Source organism: Phoca vitulina, unplaced genomic scaffold (assembly GCF_004348235.1).
Source record: "Phoca vitulina isolate PV1807 unplaced genomic scaffold, GSC_HSeal_1.0 scaffold38, whole genome shotgun sequence".
In the NCBI taxonomy this organism is placed as follows: Eukaryota; Metazoa; Chordata; class Mammalia; order Carnivora; family Phocidae; genus Phoca; species Phoca vitulina.
Genome location: NW_022589741.1, coordinates 2105505 through 2126159, shown reverse-complemented (window position 1 = coordinate 2126159; position 20655 = coordinate 2105505). Strand labels below are relative to the sequence as shown.

Below are 20655 nucleotides of genomic sequence, written 5' to 3'. Positions count from 1 at the left end.
AGAGGCAGAGGGAGAAGCAGACTCCCCACTGAGCAGGGAGCCCGATGCGGAACTCAATCCCAGGACCCTGGGATCATGACCGGAGCTGAAGGCAGATGCTTAACCAACTGAGCCATGCAGGCACCCCAGTTTTTTGGTTTTATCATTGACCTTGGGTATTTACTGACATTAAAGATCAAAAAATGCAGATTCCATGTGACATCCTTTACTATTCTCAACTAAAATATTTGACATTATGAATTTACAATGCCTTTACACAGTACACAGTATTAGTATCTTGGGCAACAGTACTTTGAATACTTTAAATTCAGTATTTTATATATTATGATAAATGATCCTCTTTAGCATTTGATACTTTTACAACATAAACCATTTGCACATTTTTTTTTCATTTTTCCTATATTCTCATTTCAGGGGCTAGGTCTGAAATTTAATGAGCATTTTCAATCACTTTTTAAAAATGGTATAATATACTTTAATTAGTCTCAGTCTTATCAGTCTCTGACTCTCTTATTAAAATATATGGGTGATTATGATGTGTCAGCGTATGATCATCAGCTGTAACAAATACACCACTGTGGTCAGCCCTGTTGATGATGGCAGAAGCTACTCCTGTGTTTGGGCAAAGTGCATATGGGACATCTTTGTAATTTTCACTGGGTTTTGCTGTGAACCTAAAAATTCTCTGGAAAAATAAAGTATTAGAAAAAAGTAATGCTGGTCTTGAAATTGACTTCACAACCCACAAACCTGCAGTGTGTGAACTACTGTTTTAGACAAAATGCCAGGGGATGAACCACATGAGCCTTTGCGTATATGGAAAGAACACAGGTATCCTAGTCCATGTTGGTCAGTGTAATTGTCAGATGTCTTTCTTCCTGAACTTGGCACCCTTCTCAGCTGCTCCCGGCTCTCTTTATCCGGGTATCACTGACTTCTCATACCCCAGACTTTCAGGGGCTGGAAGGCCTAAAAGAGACTACTAGTAAATGTCTCTTTTAGTTCTCATCAATGAGCAGCTGAGAAATTATGTAAATTTGGATTTTAATTCAGCTACAAAGCTAAATACCAAAATTATTTCATATAATTGTCTCCACAGCCATACAGACTAAAAGTTGCTACCCTCCTTTCCTAAGTAAAGACACTGAGGCCCAAGAGGTCAAGTGATCCGCTCAAGGTGACAAGCCAGTGAGCAGCAGAGCCGAGACCTGGTCCCAAATACAGTTCCTTACCCGGGGAGATAGCCGCATGATGCAGAAGCTCCTAGAATCCACAGTCCGTTCCTCTGGACCTCTGGGCTCCCAGATACTGAGAGGAGCGAGGCCCAAAGGCCTGATGCCCTGCCTCTTGCTACGGACCTTGAAGAAAAAGAATGTAACGGTCTCCCAACTTCACCTTTCCAGTGTGCCCCTGCTCAACCCCACCCTGACCTCTAGCCCCTTCTTCTGTGCAGGGGGTGGGAGTGGGCCCAGGAGAGCACCCCCGACCATTGCTTGTACCCTTCACCACATGGGGCCATCACAACCGGAGCCCCTTGAGACAAGAAGGACCTCTGTCCCCCCTCCCACTGGTGGGAAACAGCCTGGCTCAGCTCAGGTCACGGCCGCACCGGAGCTCAGGAGGAGCTCCCAAGCCAGCTCCCTCCGCTCGCCCTGGCCCGCGTTCTCACCTAGTGCCACCCTGAATAAGCAGAGTCCGACGCCGGCCCACTCCGGGCCCCGGCCCCAGCCTGCCCAGCACCAGGGCGCGGGTTCTGCCCCGGGGAGGGACCAGCAGGCCGCGCGGGCAGAGCCGGGCCCCCCACCCGCACCGGGCCCGTGGGGGGCGGGGCGGAGCGCGCCTGTGCGCTCGGGCGGCGGGGCCGGGGAGCACGCACGGGTCTGCGCCCGGGACGCCGCGCCCCCTGCGTGTGCTGCCGCCGCCGGCCGCCGGAGGGGGCGGACCAGCGCCAACCTGTTGTGCGTGCCAACACCGCCGCCGGCCCGCGGCTGCACAAGGAAGTGCGGCGCCCACACGCGCTCCGGAGCTGCGCACGCAGGAAGTGCGGCGCGGCCCCAGCTCCGCGGCCCGGCCCTCGCGCGGGAGCGCAGGCGGCGACAGGCGGCGTCCGGCCCGGCTTTCCCCTGCGGCGACGCGGTCCCCGGCTCGCGGATCCCAATGCGCCCGCTCGGCCTCGTCTACACTCTGGTCTGCGCGAACTTCTGCAGCTACCGGGGCGCGTCGGCGGCGCCGCAGAGCGCATCCATCAGAGCTTTGCGCAACGCCAACCTCAGGCGAGATGGTGAGACGTGCAGATTTTATTTTCTTTAGTTGTTGTTTTTAAGAAATCACTTTTTTTTTGTCATTGTTGTTAAAAAAAACTTTTTCATATGAAGCCTGCTGAAGGCTTCGTTCGTGGCGGCGGGGCGGGGTGGCGGGGTGTCGCGTGCTTGTCCCCATTCCGGAATGGGACTGGGGGCTTGGGGACGCGTGCCGGCGCGGGGGATCACGTGGGTCAGGTGGCACTTCCCTGCGCCCCAGAGAAGTCCTTTCTGTGCTGGAGTCGCCGACCCCAGGGTCCCGGAGCTGCAGCCGCCCCTCGGCCGGGCTCTTAACCTTTTGGGCTGGAAACTCGGATGGATGGCGCATTTATGACAGGCGGAGGGACTCAGGAGTGGCTTTCTCTGGGTGACTTATTGTATTTTTATTGTATCAAGAGGAGGACAGGGAATGATGTCCTTCAGTCCTGCAGTCGTATCTGGAACAGAGAACTTACGTATTACTTATTTTGGGGAGATGGCCGTGGGCAGCGCTTGCCCTTTATGTCCCCAAAGTGAATTTCCGCCGTGGGTGCAGAAGCTCCGAGTCTGGGAGGCTGGGACAGCTGGGGCTTCATCAGTACCGCAGGGGCTTGTGCTCCTACTTTCCTGCACAGAAGGCTTTCCAGCTGTTGGAAGAAGCAAGGCTGCGTAGCTAACCTAAGCAGCGTCCCAGGCAGGCTTGTTTGTTTGCCTTTGCTCTGGAGGACACCTGGGTCAATGGGTCCCAGACACTTTAATTGAGCTTATTTAGTTTCTGGGCTACCACCAAGATCTGAACTTGATTTATTCTTCTATTCTCAACTACAACTGATGTTGCCAGTAAGTTGAAGCTGTTTCTACCATCTGCCTGAACTGACCCATAGTCTTTTGTTTTTTTCCTTCATCAGTGCTACCTTTCTTTCTGTCTGCCTGCTGAAAGTTCTAACACATCCCCCAAAGAGCTCACCAGGCTGTTCTTAATGGCTTCACTGTTTGAGCTGGCAATACATGTTCTCCAGTAAATTCACAGTAGCCATCTTATTCCCTTATCAGTTTCTCTCTTGATATGCCCTTAATTTGGACTTTACAGCAAGGCTTTTGAACTTTGAAACAACAACAAAAACCTAGTATATTTTCTGATGATAAGTACGCTATGGATTTCAGTGTGCTCGAGTCCTACGAGGTGGTGTAGTCATGTGGAGAGGGCACAGGGAAGCCTCAGGGTCACCTCCTGGCCAAAAGATGCCCCTATGTTTCCAGAATTACTTTATCACAGTGTTTTTATGTAAAATATTCCAGTAGTGGCTTGCCCTCCATCTTAAAGTACAGAGTTTTCTTACTAAAACTTAAAAAAAAGGTTTAGGCTCAAGACCAAACTTTTATAGTTTTGCTTCTCTCATTAATGTTTCCGCCAGGGACGATCCTCTCCTAGTTGAGTTTTTAGATTTGTTAACGTTTGCACTTTATATGCCCTCTCAGCTGTGTAGAATGAAATGCCATGTATAATTTGCATGACTTCATAGCCGTAATTTTGTAATCCTTAGCCTCCCAAGTATCAGTTACAAGATGTCAAGGACAGAAAGTGAAAAGTATGTAACTATTGCCTGGTAACCCAAGATTCCAACTAAAACCAAGGCGTGCAGCTCATATTTTTTTAAAAGAATACTCTCCTTTTAGTTTTCATTGTTAAAGCTCTGTACATCTCTCTAGTCTATATGATAAAGGCTTTATTTTATCAGAATTTTGAAAACTAACCTGGATCAATTTATTCATATTTTAGTTAAAGCTGTTTTGCAATTACTAACAGCACGCACATGCACACACATTTTGATTAATTTGGATTGCTCAACACTTCCCTCAATGTCAGTCTCATTTTGCAAACAAAAATAGGTGGGGGGAAAAGTTAGATTAAAAAAATTGTTATATACTGAGTAAAAAAACTAATATAATGGGTTGTTAGTTTGGGCAATTTTCAAAAGGCATCTTACTCTTTTTTTTTTTTTTTTTAAGATTTTATTTATTTATTTGACAGAGAGAGACAAAGCAAGAGAGGGAACACAAGCTGGGGAAGAGGGAGAAGCAGGCTTCCCGCTGAGCAGGGAGCCCGATGCGGGGCTCAATCCCAGGACCCTGAGACCATGACCTGAGCCAAAGGCAGATGCTTAACCGACTGAGCCACCCGGGAGCCCCTCAAAAGGCATCTTACTCTTAAGTGTTACAGAGCATGCATTCTCAAAGAGAGACAAAATTGCCCCAAAGTAGCAAAATCAGATCTTAGAGGGTGAAAAAATCTTAAATACTACAATGTTTTGTGGTCCTCCAAAGGGCCAGTATATATAAAGAGGTAGACAGTGTATCTGTAGTGTTAACATTTCATAGGGAGGAGAGATGATTAGGAAAAAAAAGTCTAAACAGGCTCTTGAAGGGAGGAATGATGGTAATGAAAAAAAAAAATTGAGAAACACTGCCATAGGGTTTTGCTGAGGGGGTAAGAATAAAGGTTCTTTGAAAAAGTCTAGACATCATCTGGAAAATCTTAATCACAACAGTTGGGCTATTGAGAGAAAATAATAATGTATTAAATTAAAACCCTTGTTCTGATTCCAGACATTTTTAACTGGTTCCCCCAAAGTTCCTTTGTTAATGAAAACAATAATCTTGTTCTTTTGACTGTCAGGTTAAGACAGGGTGTAATCCTGGAGAGGACATGGGCATGGAATGTAATAAGGAGAAATACAGAAGATAAAAGTTTCCAAACATTAATTTAGGGTCCTCAGAAGATCGGGCCCTCCTACTACAAGTGGTAGGAAGTCACAATAAAAAATTAGCCATGACCCTTGAATAGGGGTTTTAGAAATCAGTATCTAATGATGGAACTATCTTCACTCACAGTTGAGTGCATCAATTTGTTCCCGCTGACCCTGTTAGCTGCCACTTAATGCTGGAGTCAAGATAAGAACAAACAGGGCAGGCATCCTGTCATGGGCATGCGATGTGATGGATCCTGTCCAGCCTGACACACAGAAACCTTGTTTTTATTCTACCTGTCCCTCATAGCTCCAGATAGCTGGAATAGCTAGAAATGGTATAGAAGTGTTAGAATCGATCAATGATAATCTCCTTCTACCCAGTGTAGGAGGCCGGTCTGCTGCTGTCTCCTGGCCTTCCAGAACTCTCCATCACAATATGTTTTTATTGTAAAGGGGTTATCTGCAGACCCCTTCCCAGCACCTGCAGAAGGGCTCAAGGTGACCCAATGGTGGTTGAATTTGGTCCCTGTCTCCAGGAGGAAACTAGATTCTGCAGCTAAGAAGGATAAAAGTATCGTTTGCAAAACTTAATTGATTATTTACACTTCCTTATATCATATTTATTATTTTTAACTGATTTACTTATGATACCCATTCCTGATCTGCCTCCAGCACGAGGAAAGTCTTAATTTAGCAGCAGAATTCCCATATTCTTGTCTTAGTGCCTGCACGGTTGGTGCTTTTGTAATAACTGGTCACAACTGGTGTTGCTCAGAGTGTAGATCAAGAAGTGTAAGGTAGCAATTAACTGACAGTATTACCTACTTATTTTAAAATCGAGCTAGACAGAACTTCCTGCCGGGGTGCGGGCATTGGGGATACAGATGCACTTTTCCTTTTCTTGACCTTTTGTTGTTTTCTGTGTCACTTTCAGGTGCTGGTGGGAAATGATTCTGAATTTAATGTTGTTTGTTTGCTTAATATGCCGATACTTGAATGGTCTGTTACATTATCATTATCTAGTCATAGGCCTGCAGGTTTACTAATTGTGGTCTTAGATCTTTAAGGAGTCAACCTTGTTTCTTAGATAATGTGGCTTTCTGTTGTCAATGATGACAAAGATTAGATCTATTAGAAAAGGCGACAAAACAGAGGACAATGTAAACAAATTATTAGGGTTTATTTGTTTTTTTGAAGTAACACTGACGTACAGTATCCTCTATATGCACCCCTATATATAGGATGTGTGTTCTGTATATTGCAGCATTTACAATAAACAAATTATTTTTAAAGTGTTGGAAAGCTGAGAATCAGGTTAGTGTCAGGTCTTATGTTCTTCTGGGTTTATATTTTCTGTTCGACTCTAAGGGCATTAAAGTTTCATCATCTCATAGAGCATCGTGGTGATTATGTATTTTAAATGTTAACATGGCTATGACTTGCTGCCATGGGTTATAGTATTTAATATAGATTCTTCTAAAGAGGCGAGTTTAAAAGGGTGGACGTACACTCTCTAGGAGGAAATGCCACTAGGTTGTGAGCTATGGTAATGACGTTGATTTTTGTTTATGGGATTTCCCTTCCAGGGAATGAGAGCAAAACTTTATTGTTTCAGAACAGTATGGTCAACCAATGGAGCAGTGCCCCAGAGTCATTGATCTTTACTGACCAGTGATAAGCACGCTGTCACACGGGTCTCTTGAGTATGCGTGGTCTCAACCCCGTCATTCTGAGTCTGGAAGGATGTGTGTATTTATGTGTCTGTCCTTGAGAGCTGAGTCATAATGCACATCATCTCCCTTCTGGAACTACTCTTCAACTTTCCCAGCTGAATTGATCTGATTAGCTTAAAAAGGTACTTCCTAAGCGTTAATAAAATTCTTCCTTATATTAAAATAAGAACATCTTTTAAGTGAGCCCGGTGTGGCTGCCCCTAGCTCATCTATGCCCCGTCCTTTAGGTAAGGATTTGTCTCTCACAAAGGAGTCAGAGGGCTTAAGGTGGAAGTGGATCATGGTTGAGCTCTCTGTCCTTTTTTAAGGTTGTCTCCTTTTAGTTCGTTCCTTCCTTGGTCTGGACTGTCCTCTAAACATGGAAGTTTGGAAATGAATGTACAAATAGTTCTTTGTCCTGAGCTCTGCTGCTGACCCCCGCTGTTACTTATTCATCTCTGTGGCAATTATTTATTGTATCTCTAATCTTTGCCAGTTGCTGTGCTGGATGCAGAGTTATCTAGCACATTATGAATAAAACATGCATGGTTCCTGCTTCTTCCAGCCTATAGTCTCCTGGACGATAGAGACAAATGCATACTTCGTGCCAGCGTAGTACTGTTCTTTCAGGTGCATTCGGGAGAGTCCCAGGATTCCCCGCCCCTCCTTCAACAGAACTATTTCACACGCGTCTCTACATTTTTGCTTCACATATTTGAATCCATCAGAAGAGTTTTATTTGAAAAGGATTTATTTTGCAATTAGAGAAGTGTGAAGGCCCAATGTAGTGTGATATTTGCTTTTATGGAGGAAATGCACAGGGGTATGGGAATTTGCAAGGAGCACCTAACTGAGATTTGAGGGATTGGGGAAGGCTTCCTGGAGGAAGTGGTGTCTAAACTGGGGAATGAAGGGTGAGTAGGAGTTAGAAATTGGGGGCAGTGAGGAAGGAGGGTGGAGATTGCTAGTGGGGGACAGCCCTTGCCAAGATTTGGAGGTGAGGACGTAGCCATCAGGTGTCCACTAAGTAAAGGTCTGGGAAGTGATGTTAGGGAGTTCGGCCATTATTTGTAGGGCGGTGAGAAGCCACCAAAAGAGTGAGTTTGGAGAAAGATAGGGCCTGTGCTGTGTTTGAATACTGACTGCCAATGTTCCTGAGAAAGTCAGCCGGGCCAGTGATGTGATCGGGAGCAGTCTCCCTGTACCTCCGCTGCCCCGGGACATGAACACGGGACCACTTAATTTTCAGCAGGATTGTGGTGGACGTGACTGGTTTTCCTAGCGTGGAATTTCCAGATGTGAGGTGCCAGTGTCCTGGGACGTCACTGAAGTCCCCTCACCCTGGGTGTCCCCCCTGTGGCTCAGCATGCCAGATGCGAGATTCTGCTCCCTGTACCTGAGGTCTCATTCAGATCATGTAGAGAGGGAAAGCAACCTGTCTGGGGTGTTTACCACATTTTAAGGTATTTCAAGCTTCCATATTTCAGAATTAATGCAATTTAAAAGGGAACATATTTACATTGACTTTTATGTGAAGGACGGTTTTGGCAAAAAGGTACAGGGGGATAATACATAATAGCCAAAAAGAAAGAATCCAAGACAAATACTGCATCCAAAAAAAAAAATGTTCCCCCTCCCCACACTGTATTTCAGGACCAAATGTAAGTCATAAATAAAAGAATAAGCCCATGAGACACTAAAGTGCACAAGGGCACATACAGGAAGAAATATTTTCTTCCAAGGACTTTCTTCCAGAATAAGAATGAAGTATGCCTTGTTTTTACATGCGTTGATGATGCGTACAATGGTGTATCTTTGCTCTGCTCTGTCCCATGGTGTGCTGACATCTAGCTTTAATATTCATAGATTAATACTGTGCTTTTTTGTGCTTTGTGCTGTGTGCAGGTTAGTGGTTTTTGTGTAATTGGGAGACAGGTGTCTCCGGAAACACCCTGCTATAGGCATACGAATTGTCTTTCATATGAGGAGGGGTGTTTTCTGATTTTAGGTTTTTCCTTGAGCACTTTTTTGGTAGAGTGTTTACGAGGACAGATAGCGTTAGATAGTGCTTTGCCTGCAAAAGTGAGCCAGACATGATTTGGAATCTTGTGTCGTAGGATTCTTGATTTCTGGAATTTGGAGGCCAGCAGGCCTTCCTGGGACCGCTGGGCATGCTGAATAATATGCCGTGTTAGTTTTGAACAAGTCATTTCAGACCCAACAGGTTCTGCATTTCACTGAGACATGCAATAAGCAATGTAGCAACAGACCACTTTTATTTTTTAAAGATTTTATTTATTTATTTATTTATTTTAGAGAGGGAGTGCATAAGCGGGGGGAGGGGGGAGAGAGAGAGAGAATCTTAAGCAGACTCCCTGCTGAGCCTGGAGCCCGACGTGGGGCTCAATCTTATGACCCAGAGATCATGACTCCAACGGAAATCAAGAGTTGGATGCTTGACCAAATGAGCCACCCCAGCGGCTCAGTAACAGCCCACTTTTATAGACTTTAGCTCTTCAGCAACCTTTACTATGTAAAATGCAACCAAATGAACCAGTAAGTATGCAGCAAATCCCCTTAAAAGCCAACATCAGTGTTGCAGAGTTTATAAATGAGTTCGTAAGTTCATGTGGTAGACACTGAAAGACCCTTCGCCTGTCCTTTCCATCAAATTCCATCCCCCTTGTTTTGGTGGTTTTTACATCCAGAGCAGAATAGGAGCGTGGTATCGGAATAGAGAACAAGACTGGTTCGAGTTACGCACGCTGTTGGTTCGGATAACTGACAGCTAGTAGTTTTTCTGCCTCTTGGTATTTCCACGCCTTGGAAAGCATTCATAAGATCTAAGCAAGCATAGCTGGCTTAGGCTTCGTATTGAATAAGGCCAAAAAAGTTCCTGCCTGCAACGTCTGTGTCCCCTCAGAATTCATACACTGAGCCTTTGGGAGGTTATTAATGGCATTAGCGCCCTTATACAAGGGACACCAGGGACATCCCTCACCCTTTCTGCTATGTGAGGATACAGCAAAAAATACTGAATCTGCCCAGGCCTTGATCTTGGACTTCTAGATCTTCTTGGCCTCTAGAACTGTGAGGAATAAACTTCTATTGTTTAAAACCCACTCAATCTCTGGTATTTCGTTGCAGCATTCTGAATGGGCTAAGACATGCCTCGCTCCAGATGTCACTAGGGAATTACTATATTACAGCCCAGTAACGTTGCTGATTTTTTAAATCATGTCCTTGATTAAGGCGCCTTGGGGGCTCAGTCGGTTGAGTGTCCAACTCTCGATTTCTGCTCAGGTCATGGTCTCAAGGTCGTGAGATCAAGACCTGCATCTGGCTCTGTGCTCAGCAGGGAGTCTGTTTGGGATTCTCTCTCTCTCCCTCTGCCCGTCCCTACCCCCCTTGCAAGCATGCTCCCTCTTTTTCTGTCTAAAGAAATTAAATAAATGAAATAAAATTATGTCCTTGAGTCATAAAGGAAAGTTTAGATAATGTGTTTGGTGGGTTTACCAGTATCCTGAACTGAAAGTGGTATTAGCTTAAGTATATATGGATCTCAACCAGAAAATTGGCATTTCTGTGACAACATTGTGGAAGAGAAGGATTGTAGCCTGCATGATAATAAACATATTATCATTCTTTTGGTGGTAGATTTGTGTTTGTCAAGAGGGAGATGAAGAGGGATATAGATTTGTGTTTGTCAAGAGGGAGATGAAGAGGAATTTTATTGGCACTTTGGATTAGACCATATTGGGGTCAGAATTCTTAATAACTTGAGTAAAGACATAGAAAACACATCTGCTAAACTTGGGTATTTTAGCTGTAAAGAATAGTTAGAGAGTTGGAGTAGATGCAGAGAGGCAGGCTTTCGCTGTAAAGGGCCAGATACTAAATATTTTAGGCTTTCAGGCTATAAGGTCTCTGTTGCAATGACTTGACTCGACCATTGTAGTATGAAAGCAGCCATGAAATTACATAGAAGAACAGGTGTGGCTGTGTTCATTCCAATAAAGTGTTATTTGCAGAAACAGGCAGTGGGCCTACAGGCTGTAGTTTGCTGACTACTGAGTTAGAAAATCCACATGCTCTTAGGTGGAAATGATGGGCTGATTCTATGAAATTCAACAGGAATAAGTGAAAAATATCATTCTTTGGCTAGAAAACAAGAGCAACTACATAATTACAGAATGGAGTAACTTGGATTAACAACAGCTCATACCACGATAGATGGATGGATGGATGGATGGATGGATGGATAGGTGGATGGATGATTGGATAGATAGATAGCTGACTGGATGGATAGATAGATGGATAGATAGGTGGATGGATGGATGATTGGATAGATAGATAGCTGACTGGATGGATAGGTAGATGGATAGATAGGTGGATGGATAGATAGGTGGATGGATGGATAGATGGATGGATAGGTGGATGGATGGATGGATGGATAGGTGGATGGATGGATGGATGGATAGGTGGACGGATGGATGGATAGATGGATGGATGATTGGATAGATAGATAGATAGCTGACTGGATGGATAGGTAGATGGATAGATAGGTGGATGGATAGGTAGGTAGTTGGATGGATGGATGGATGGATAGGTGGATGGATGGATGGATGGATGGATAGGTGGATGGATGGATGGATGGATAGGTGGATGGATGGATGGATGGATGGATAGGTGGATGGATGGATGGATGGATAGGTGGATGGATGGGTAGGTAGATGGATGTATATGTCTATATCTGTGTCTGTATTGTCTAACTGGTTTAAATGAACACAGCTAATGCTTCAACAAATGGTGTAGTTGCTAAACAACGATCACTACTTAAACCTGGTATCAGCATTAATACTGTGTCAGGATCAGGGAGGCCGAAGTGCTCTTTTAAGTCAGACTCTGTTCCAATCCATTGTGCATGAGGGTTTGTGGTTAGGGTCTCTCTCCTGTGGACAAAGCTGCTGACTCCTTCAGTCCCATGACCTAAACCCACAGCTTACTACTCTTCTGTCTTTAAATTTGCCCTTCTTACTGGCTCCATCTTCTCAGCCAACATGTGTGGTCAAGTTTCCTTGCACCCTCCCACAATGTACACAAGCTGTTTTACTATTTTTCTACTTTATCACCATATAAGCATCTTCAGTTTCACCACGATTCACTGTCTCCTCCTTCTCTCCTCTGCCTTACCTACTGTGACATGCAGTCACTCCCGTGGCTCTACTGCTCAGGGTTGACGTCACTGTGGTGACGTCACTGTGATATCACTCTGATGGGCTGGTCTCATCTTGAAACATTGTCTTCCCTCGGCTTGACACTGTCTCCTTGGGCCAGGTCTGGAATGGTGATAGAAATAAAGCCGGAAATAACACAGTGCTTGTTTTAGGTTCTTTAGAGGAGCAAGATTAGAGAAGGCCTTAGAAAGTGTATCTTATGTGTTATTGTCCCTGTAACCATTATGAATAATGAAAGGAGGAGCAAAGATCTTAGAATGTAGTAGGGATTTTGTTAATACAGAAAGAGCACTCAAAGATAAAAAATGTATTACAACCCAGTAAGTGCTACAATTGCAATATTTTGCAGGGAGATATGTATAGAAACATTATATAGGTTTATCTATATCTATGTCTACATATATGAACTTAAAATGTTTTAAATAGAAGGGTATTTATGGCTATCAAAATATGACATTGAACACAGATTTTGACATTGAACACAGATGACATTGACATAGATTTTGTTCTCTTATGTCATTGAGCACACTCTTATTTTTTGTCTCCTCAGCTGGGTCTTCATCTCACTATCTGCCCTATAAATACTGGTATGTTTTTTTAAGGCTCTGACCTCAGCCTGATCGTCTCACTTTTCTCACTGATAATCTCTGGTAGATCTTAGTTTTATCCAAAGTGTCAATTGCTGCTTATGTGTCAAAGACCTGTAAATATACATTTACTGCCTCTGCCTCTTCACTGAGCTCTGAACTTGAGGTCTGCATTGGCCGATCCCACGAGGGCTTAGAGTAAACTCTCCAATTTAGAGGCCTGAGAGTGAAATAATTACTTTTTTAAAATATTAGCTTATTCATCCAGTGGTGAATGCCTTAGCAGTATTAATCCTTGTGGTTAATTCTTTCAGATGCAGCACAGTTATGTTTGCCTGGACCATGGGTGGGTGTACGGGTGGGGGGACTACATCACTCTGCGCCTTTCTGGACCCCAACACTCCCCAAGGAGAATTGGCTACTCCTTTATTTATCCCACATGTCCATCATAAAGCCTATAAGGGTACTTACTTATGTACATATCTGACATTTTTGGATGTGAGCGTGCTTGCTGTATTTAGTCCAGCCAAGCATCCTCATCGTCCGTTTCACTGTCTGGCACACAGGAGAATAAAGTTTCAGGAATCAGTAAATCAAAGGCAGCCAGGGTCTCCTTTTTGTGCCGGATCTTTGAACTGCACGAGCCCTCCCACCAGCAGACTGTAAAGGAATGGGAGAAGGGGTGTTTAAACCCTGACTCGAGGGTGACAGGTTTCTGTTCATTGTCTGGGGGCTATTTATATCCAGAACAGGCTAGGCAATAGGAGAGGAGGAACAGGTAAGGGAAGGTCACAGAGATGGACTCTTCAGGCTTTGGGAGCCTGTGCAGGATCCACGCGGATGGAACTTAGAGGCAGGGAGGCAGGAGAGAGACATTATTTTTTTTTTAAAGATTTTATTTATTTATTAGAGAGAGAGAGAGAGAGCATGAGTAGGGGGAGTGGCAGACAGAGGGAGAAGCAGGCTTCCCGTGGAGCAGGGAGCGTGATGCGGGGCTCAATCCCAGGACCCCGGGATCATGACCCGAGCCGAAGGCAGACACTTCACCGTCTGAGCCACCCAGGCACCCCAGGAGAGAAACATTATTTATATGAAATACATGCACAGTGAACATGAAGAATCAACAGTGTATTATTGTGCTTTTAAAGTAAGAGATTTCATGGTTGTGGGCGTGTGAGAATAAAACCTGGTAATTCTGGAGCACTTGCAACATGGCAGAGTGCTCTCTAGCCTCATCAACAGTGGTTGGTGTGAAGGGTTGTTTCCAGCAGACTTTGTGGATAATGCCTAGATGACATATACTTTTAGACTGCTGCCTTAGGCATAAGCATGGCATTTGGGGGTTCACTTTAGACTAATATCAATGAAGTGTGTGAAGAGTTTACCCCCCCAAAAAAACCCTCCACACATATACTGACTACAGTGAATCCTTTCAGATATACCTTTCCTTTCCAGTATTAATATTTGAGTGCTTTTACATGAAATTCCTGCTACTTAATAAAAGTTCAAAAGAAAGACATTAAGGATCAGGAAACAAGTCTTCAGGTTCAATCTGGATGATTAACAGACCTTAAGAAAGATTAATGCATCTCTGTTCTGTGCACACAGAGAGTGCGTGTTTAACCCATCTGTTATTTTACTGAGGATTAAACAAGAAAGTTGCCATTGAATGGAATAAAAAATATATGTATTTCCTATAAAAGCAAAAAGTTCATTGATGAAATAAATACGGAATTAAAGGATTTTTATAGAGTTGTTAATTAAAAAAAAAAAGAATGAAGTGAGAGCTATTTGGAATTTAGTTTAAATACAGCATCTGGGGGGATTATTTAAATACCCTAAGAAGAACTCCTGTGGCTTTGTATTGTTTTGATTCAATTCTGTAGATGAATGCTTTTCACCAAACCCAATTCCAGTAAACATGAACACTGCTCATTGGCTCAGCAGATGCTTACTGAGTGCTGCCTGCATGCCAAGTTCTGGATGATGCACTGAGGTAGAAACAGGTAAGCCTCAGGCACAGCCTCTACTCTTTTTTTTTTTTTAAGATTTTATTTATTTATTTGACAGAGACACAGCGAGAGAGGGAACACAAGCAGGGGGAGTGGGAGAGGGAGAAGCAGACTTCCCGCCAAGCAGGGAGCCTGATGCGGGGCTCAATCCCAGGACCCTGGGACCATGACCTGAGCTGAAGGCAGACGCCCAACGACTGAGCCACCCAGGTGCCCCGGCCTCTACTCTCTTAAAGCTTATACTTTGGCCAAAGAGATAAAACGTCTCTGTGAATAAGCACAAGACAGCGTCCACCTGGGTGCCATCATTCTGTGTCCTAGGCTTTTTGTTTGAAGACTTGGTCCTGTTGGCTTACTTGTAACCATACATCGTCTCTCCTAATATTTAGTTCAGAAAAAAAATGATACTGATCAAGCCGTTGTAGAGCACAGGATTCTTCGAAGGTTGAAAAACAACTCCCTCATTGGTTCTCACTATTCTATTCATTAAAATTTGAGCAGAAAAGTAACTTTTGATTATAGAACGGGGAGTCGTACTTTCTTGATTTTCTCTTTTGTGTATTTAGATGTTAGCCTAAATATTCCTGACCCAGAAAAGCAAAAACTGTGGGCTCCCTTAGCAACCCACATTAACTATTTAATGCTTACTTATTAACTTTTTTACTATGTAATATGCAATATGATTATTTGACCACTGGATGGCAGTAGAAAAAAGACAGCTTTATGCATCATATTTTTTTTACTCCCTTTCTTGGGAATGTGAGTTAAACTAGGGAAATTTCATACTTTTCAAATACATTGGAAAAAATGAACAATAATGGTAATCTGTCACTAATATACAACCGTTCTCATCTATGTGATCTCAATAAATTTTAGATATAATTAAAATAGTTTAATCAGTTACATGACTCCTGAATCTCTTGGTGTCATTTACACACCCAGTTTGCATGCATGCCTAAAATTCATGAAAGTAGAATTTAGAAACATTGATTAGTTGAAAATTATTTTCTGAACGACATTTGCATGGGCCTATATAGCCCTTAGCTGACCAGTTTCCTTTGAGCACAAAACCAGCTAGTTGGCCCCTCTAGACTTGCAGAAACTCCCTGGAGACTCCTCATTACTTGCCAGACGTTTATCAGAAGTAAGTTATTCAGGGGGACAAAAGCATTACTATCATATCAGGAGTGAGAAGTCATCGTCTCAGAATCCTTGCATCTGTGAGATCCTGAGGAGACACGAGCAAGTGTTGAGCAGGTGAAAGCTCAGGAGCGTGAAACCTGCAACTCACTCCCACGGTGGGGACAGTAATCAGTTATGGGCATGCAATAGCACGTAATTGCTATATAAAAACATTGCGTCCATCCAGCTTTCATAGAGATTGCAGAGTGGCATACAAAATGACCATTTTTAGTGACTACCATAGGGCAGATTGGAAAGCTATGTGTTGGAGTCTGTCTTCTGCAGACTCGTGGCCCTCAAAGGTTGCATGCCCTAATTCTGGCATCTCTAAATAAGGCTTTATAGGGCAAAGAATTTGCAGGTGTGATTTAGCTAAGGATCTTGAGATGCGGGAGATCACCCTAGATTTTCCAGGTGGGTCCTGATGCGATTTTAAGTGTCCTTACAGGAGAGAGACCGAGGGAGATCTGACACAGGGAGAGAAGAGAGGGTAATGTGACCATAGAAGCAGAGCCTGGAATGATGTGGGCACATGTCATGGAATGCCAGGAACCACCAGAAAATAGGAGAGGCAAGCAACAGATCCTCCCCTAGAGCATCCAGAGGGAGCATAACCCTGCCAGCACCTTGATTTTGGATCGTGGCCCTGGTCTCAGACGTCTGGCCTCTAGAACTGGAAGAGAATAAATGTGTGTTGTTTTAAGCCGGTCAGTCTGGGGCAATTTGTTACAGCACCTACGGGAAACTAATAAAGGGTATGAAAGATCTTTCGATGTGAAGGATGGATAGTTGAACTATTTGTTGAGCTCAGTTTTCTAATCATTTATACATTTCACTGGCCTTGAAATCTATATTGACAGTTTAATGGTGCATTTAGATCTCTGCCTTTGAGAATTCTCTAGGAAGACGAGCCTTACCTTTGCCCTAGTTCCATGTCAGAATATCTTGAAAACCCTGGCTTCAACTGCTATCTGTTTTTCAGCTCAGTTGAAGTCCTGACATGATCAAAAGGGCAATGCTCCTATGTTGTTATAGTTTCATTGATTCTTGAAATTCTCCCGTAACCCACCTTGTGTCATTTATGCTTCTGTTGGCTCATACGCATTCACTTGTTCATTCTACGAACTTCTGTTGTGAGTTCAGTGTGTGTTAGTTACTAGGCTGGATTGCAGGGCAACAGTGTTGAAAGCGATATGGTAATGACTTTGTTAGTTGGCCATGTGATAATGGTTCTCATCCGGAGTACTTACTCCTATGAAGAGTGTGCTGATGTGACATACTGTGTGTTAGTGCAGTGGCGATATGATAAGTGGTGGGGCATTGAAGAGATTGCTCTCGATGAGATATTTGCAGATATTAGGGTTATTGGGAATTTGGAGCTTAGGACAGAATGAGAGAATTCTAGTTGTATTTCTGAGCCCAGTTCCATTAGCTGGAATCCATGAACCAACACTTGCCACGCTAGGGCATCATTGTACGACAGAAATATAATGCAAGCCTATACCACTTAAAAAATTGTAGTAGCCACATTTAAAAAGAAAAGTAAGAAAGAAATGCATGAAACTAATTTTATTAATACATTTTATTTAACCCAATCTATATCCAAATATTATCATTTCAGTGTTCAATATTTTAAAATATTGAGATATCTCTTCCTATTCTTTTTATCATGTTGAGTCCTCAAAATAGGATATGCATTTTACACTTATAACACATCCTATTTCAGACTAGACACATTTCAGATACTCAGTACTAATATGTGGCTAGTCATTATGAATTTGAACAGCACTGTTCTGGGACATTAATATCATTTATTTAGACTAACACAGTTATCATTGGTCTTTTTCCAAAATAAAAAATAATTTATGCAAGCTCTTTCTCCAGCTTTTTTTTTAGCAATGTGTTGAAGTTGCCTGAATCACTTTTTAGGGGAATTAATAATCTAATACGGGCAAGTTTTATATGGTTTCTATTTTGCTTTCTTATTACATCAACATGGATACATTTGATGTTTCTGGTTGCCTTCATATATTCTCTTTTTTATTCTCTTTTTTAAAAAAGAACCTACACTCATCTAGAAGATACACGTCAGCCAGGCTACTCAGTTTTTATAGCAGGTGCAGCGTTTCTGGTACCTGAGAAGCTGCTTACGCACACACCGCTAGCACATCGTTTCTCTGTCATGGATGGAAAAGAATCTGTGTTTAACCAGCTTTGGTTTTCTTTTTCACTTACAACTTAATTTGACTCAGGTAACGATAACATTCTTTTTTATCCCCTGTTTTTAAAAATGACTCTTTCTGGCTGATCAGTGAAAGATTTGTGAAGAGCAAAGTCATGCCAGGTGCGGAGGGAGGCTTTAACCTATTAGAAATTTGATATGGCTTTTTATTAAATAACCCATATCTCCCTGGATTTAGAGGCCTTGAACAGCATCTGTTTGGAGCCTGCCTTTTTAAAGGAAAGTTAAAGGTTATGAGCGCTGATGTTTTGTGGTTTAAAATCTCAGATCTACCAGTCACTCTGTGGTCCACAATGGAAAGATGATCAATAAAAATGATTAGAGAAATATAAATCATTCTTCCTTTTTGTTCAGTGACTTATTTCTACCAAACTTTTGGTTGGGCATTTGTCAGCATGGCCTTTTAATTTGTTAATAGTTTGGGCAAGCAAAAGCGTTCTGTCGAGTAAGTGCGGCTCGTAAGGGTGTCTTGTTTTTCCGTAACGGACTCTCAGACCATCTCCTTGGATTATGTTCCTGTGAGGGGTTCATCTGTAACATGTAACATGTATGTAACAACGCCCCATACAGTTTCCATTGTTGCAGAATGTATTTCTTCCGTGGGCGGAGGGCTCCGCCGCCCGAGGTCTCAGGTGGAGGGCTCCGCCGCCCGAGGTCTCAGGTGGAGGGCTCAGCCTGTGAAGGATCTCAGCACAGTGCCCTTAGTGTTCCAGACAAACACCCAGGATGGGAAAGATCTGTTCTAAGGAAGGAATGACCTCATGAGCTCTGAGCTCTACATATGTCAGGACACAGCAGGACTCGACTTCTGTGAAAACATTTTCCTCATGAGGCACTTTCCGTTTCCAGAGAAGTGGTTTTAAAAACAATTCCTTCTTGACTGTGCGTGTTGTGCAACACCCTCACTCACCTCTACCTGAAGTGGTATCATTCATTTTTATTTGTGTATGTCCTGTCTCCTTCCAAGAATCTGAGCTGTGAGGATGGAGACTTGGTCTCTTGTATTCCCTGCTGTATCCTTGGCTCTTGGACTAGCACCTGGTGTGTAGGAAGTGCTTAGTCAATATTTGCTGAATGGTGGAATGAAAGTCAGCGGAGTGCAGTTCTGGGGAAGCTCAGATTTGTAGCAAGAGGAAGGTCTCTTCGGGTGGCAGCCATGGCTTAACTTTGAAGCTGAGGATACTTAAAGCTGCAGGCCCCCTTCCTCACCAGGTCCCTGCTGAGGCCCTGTTACCTTAGTTTATCTTTATAATTTGTTTTTTTTTTTTTCTTAAAGAGAGCATCTCAGATTCTATAAGCATCATACCCCACAAAATCTGGGTCCTTCCCTGGTATTAAGGGGCATTTCTCTTAGTCATGTGAGATTTGCTCCGCAGAAATGTGAAAATATCCTCCACCAGGTGAACAAATCAATGCAGCAAGAGCTCTTTTACCCCAAGAGGTAAATTGACCACATGGTCTAGTGTGGATGGAAAATCTTTGACTGAGTGATACCTGATGTAGGAAATACGTTACGGTTTGAAGCCGATGGCCAAGAAAGAATTCTTGAGATGTCTTTGGTGCAAAAAGGTGGTTTTATTAAAGCACGGGGACAGGACCCGTGGGCAGAAGGAGCCGCACTGGGATCATGAGGAGCGGCCCATTATAGACTTTCAAGCTGGGAAGGGGTTAGGGAGAGGTGTCCCTAAGGAACTTTGGAAACAAGGTTTCCAGGCCCTCGAGGGGGCTAGCTGTTGTTAGGACAAGGGCGTTTATTACTGTCTAATAAAACCTGAGTCATGAGACCCTTCAGATGTGTATCGGTGGGTCATATGCTTGGGGGATGATTGACAACATGAATCTTGGGGGGTTTAGAGATAAAGGAAGTTCCCAAAGGAATTTTATACGTTAGACTTACAGGATCCTGGGGGGAGAGGGGGTCGGGCTAGGATTGTCTTTTGCCCTCAGCAAAGTGTCAGCATCAGGGTAGTTGAGTTCCTAGAGGAAGGTCACTCTGCTGTCTCAAGGACTTGTCCCTGGGCTGTGGGTAGTAAGGGAATTTAATGATTCTTCTTCTGCCTTCGTTTCCCACATCAATACCCATGATTGCCATGCTTGTGTTACTACCGAGTGCATTTCTGCTTGCACCGTTGAGCGAGACACATCCCGAGGGTCTGTTGTATTTGTTCCCAGACACCTGTCATCCAGTTGTGCACGTTGATATAATTACAATTCAGTTAAATATCGTGTGGCACAACAAAACAGGAGTGTAGTCAAGAGGGTTTATTATTTATTACGGTAAATATTTAATTGAAAATCCAAACTTTAATGGTGAGTTGCTTAAAAAAATGTCGTTGACTTAGGTATCACCGAGACAACTCAACTGTTTACAAAGAGTGAAAATAAATAAATCTAAACAGCCCGAAGGGCTCCATGTATAAATGGCTTCACTTGTGTCTTTAAGTTTTTCTCTACTTTCAAGACAGAGAAATTGGAAATTATGGATACATTATGGACATGGCTTATATAAGAAAGATCACAAAGAATTTTATCGTTATGAGATATACTCAGAGAAAAGATCTTTGTACTTCATCGGAACCTGGTCACAGGAATGCACATTTATGTTTTAACCAAAATAAAATGTAAAACTCCCCATTTTAACAGGCATTTTACAT

At 43.2% G+C, this 20655-nt stretch overlaps 1 protein-coding gene and 1 long non-coding RNA gene across 3 annotated transcripts in view; one reads left to right on the top strand and one right to left on the bottom strand.

Annotated features, from left to right (window-relative positions):
- Positions 1-1790, bottom strand: part of LOC116647052 — a 252558-nt gene extending 250768 nt beyond the window's left edge. The window contains exons 1-2 of the long non-coding RNA XR_004302265.1: positions 1670-1790; positions 1233-1358 (exon numbers count right to left, since the gene is read on the bottom strand). This is a non-coding gene — a long non-coding RNA (uncharacterized LOC116647052). The remainder of the gene's footprint in view (positions 1-1232; positions 1359-1669) is intronic.
- Positions 1791-1972: 182 nt separating this feature from the next.
- PDGFD (platelet derived growth factor D) overlaps positions 1973-20655 on the top strand; it is a 224662-nt gene continuing 205979 nt past the window's right edge. Inside the window, exon 1 of one of the 2 annotated variants that reach the window (XM_032428108.1) lies at positions 1973-2281. In XM_032428108.1, coding sequence (XP_032283999.1) covers positions 2158-2281 — 124 coding nt within the window. In that variant the 5' untranslated portion in view covers positions 1973-2157. The remainder of the gene's footprint in view (positions 2282-20655) is intronic. The other variant, XM_032428107.1, reaches the window with a different exon arrangement.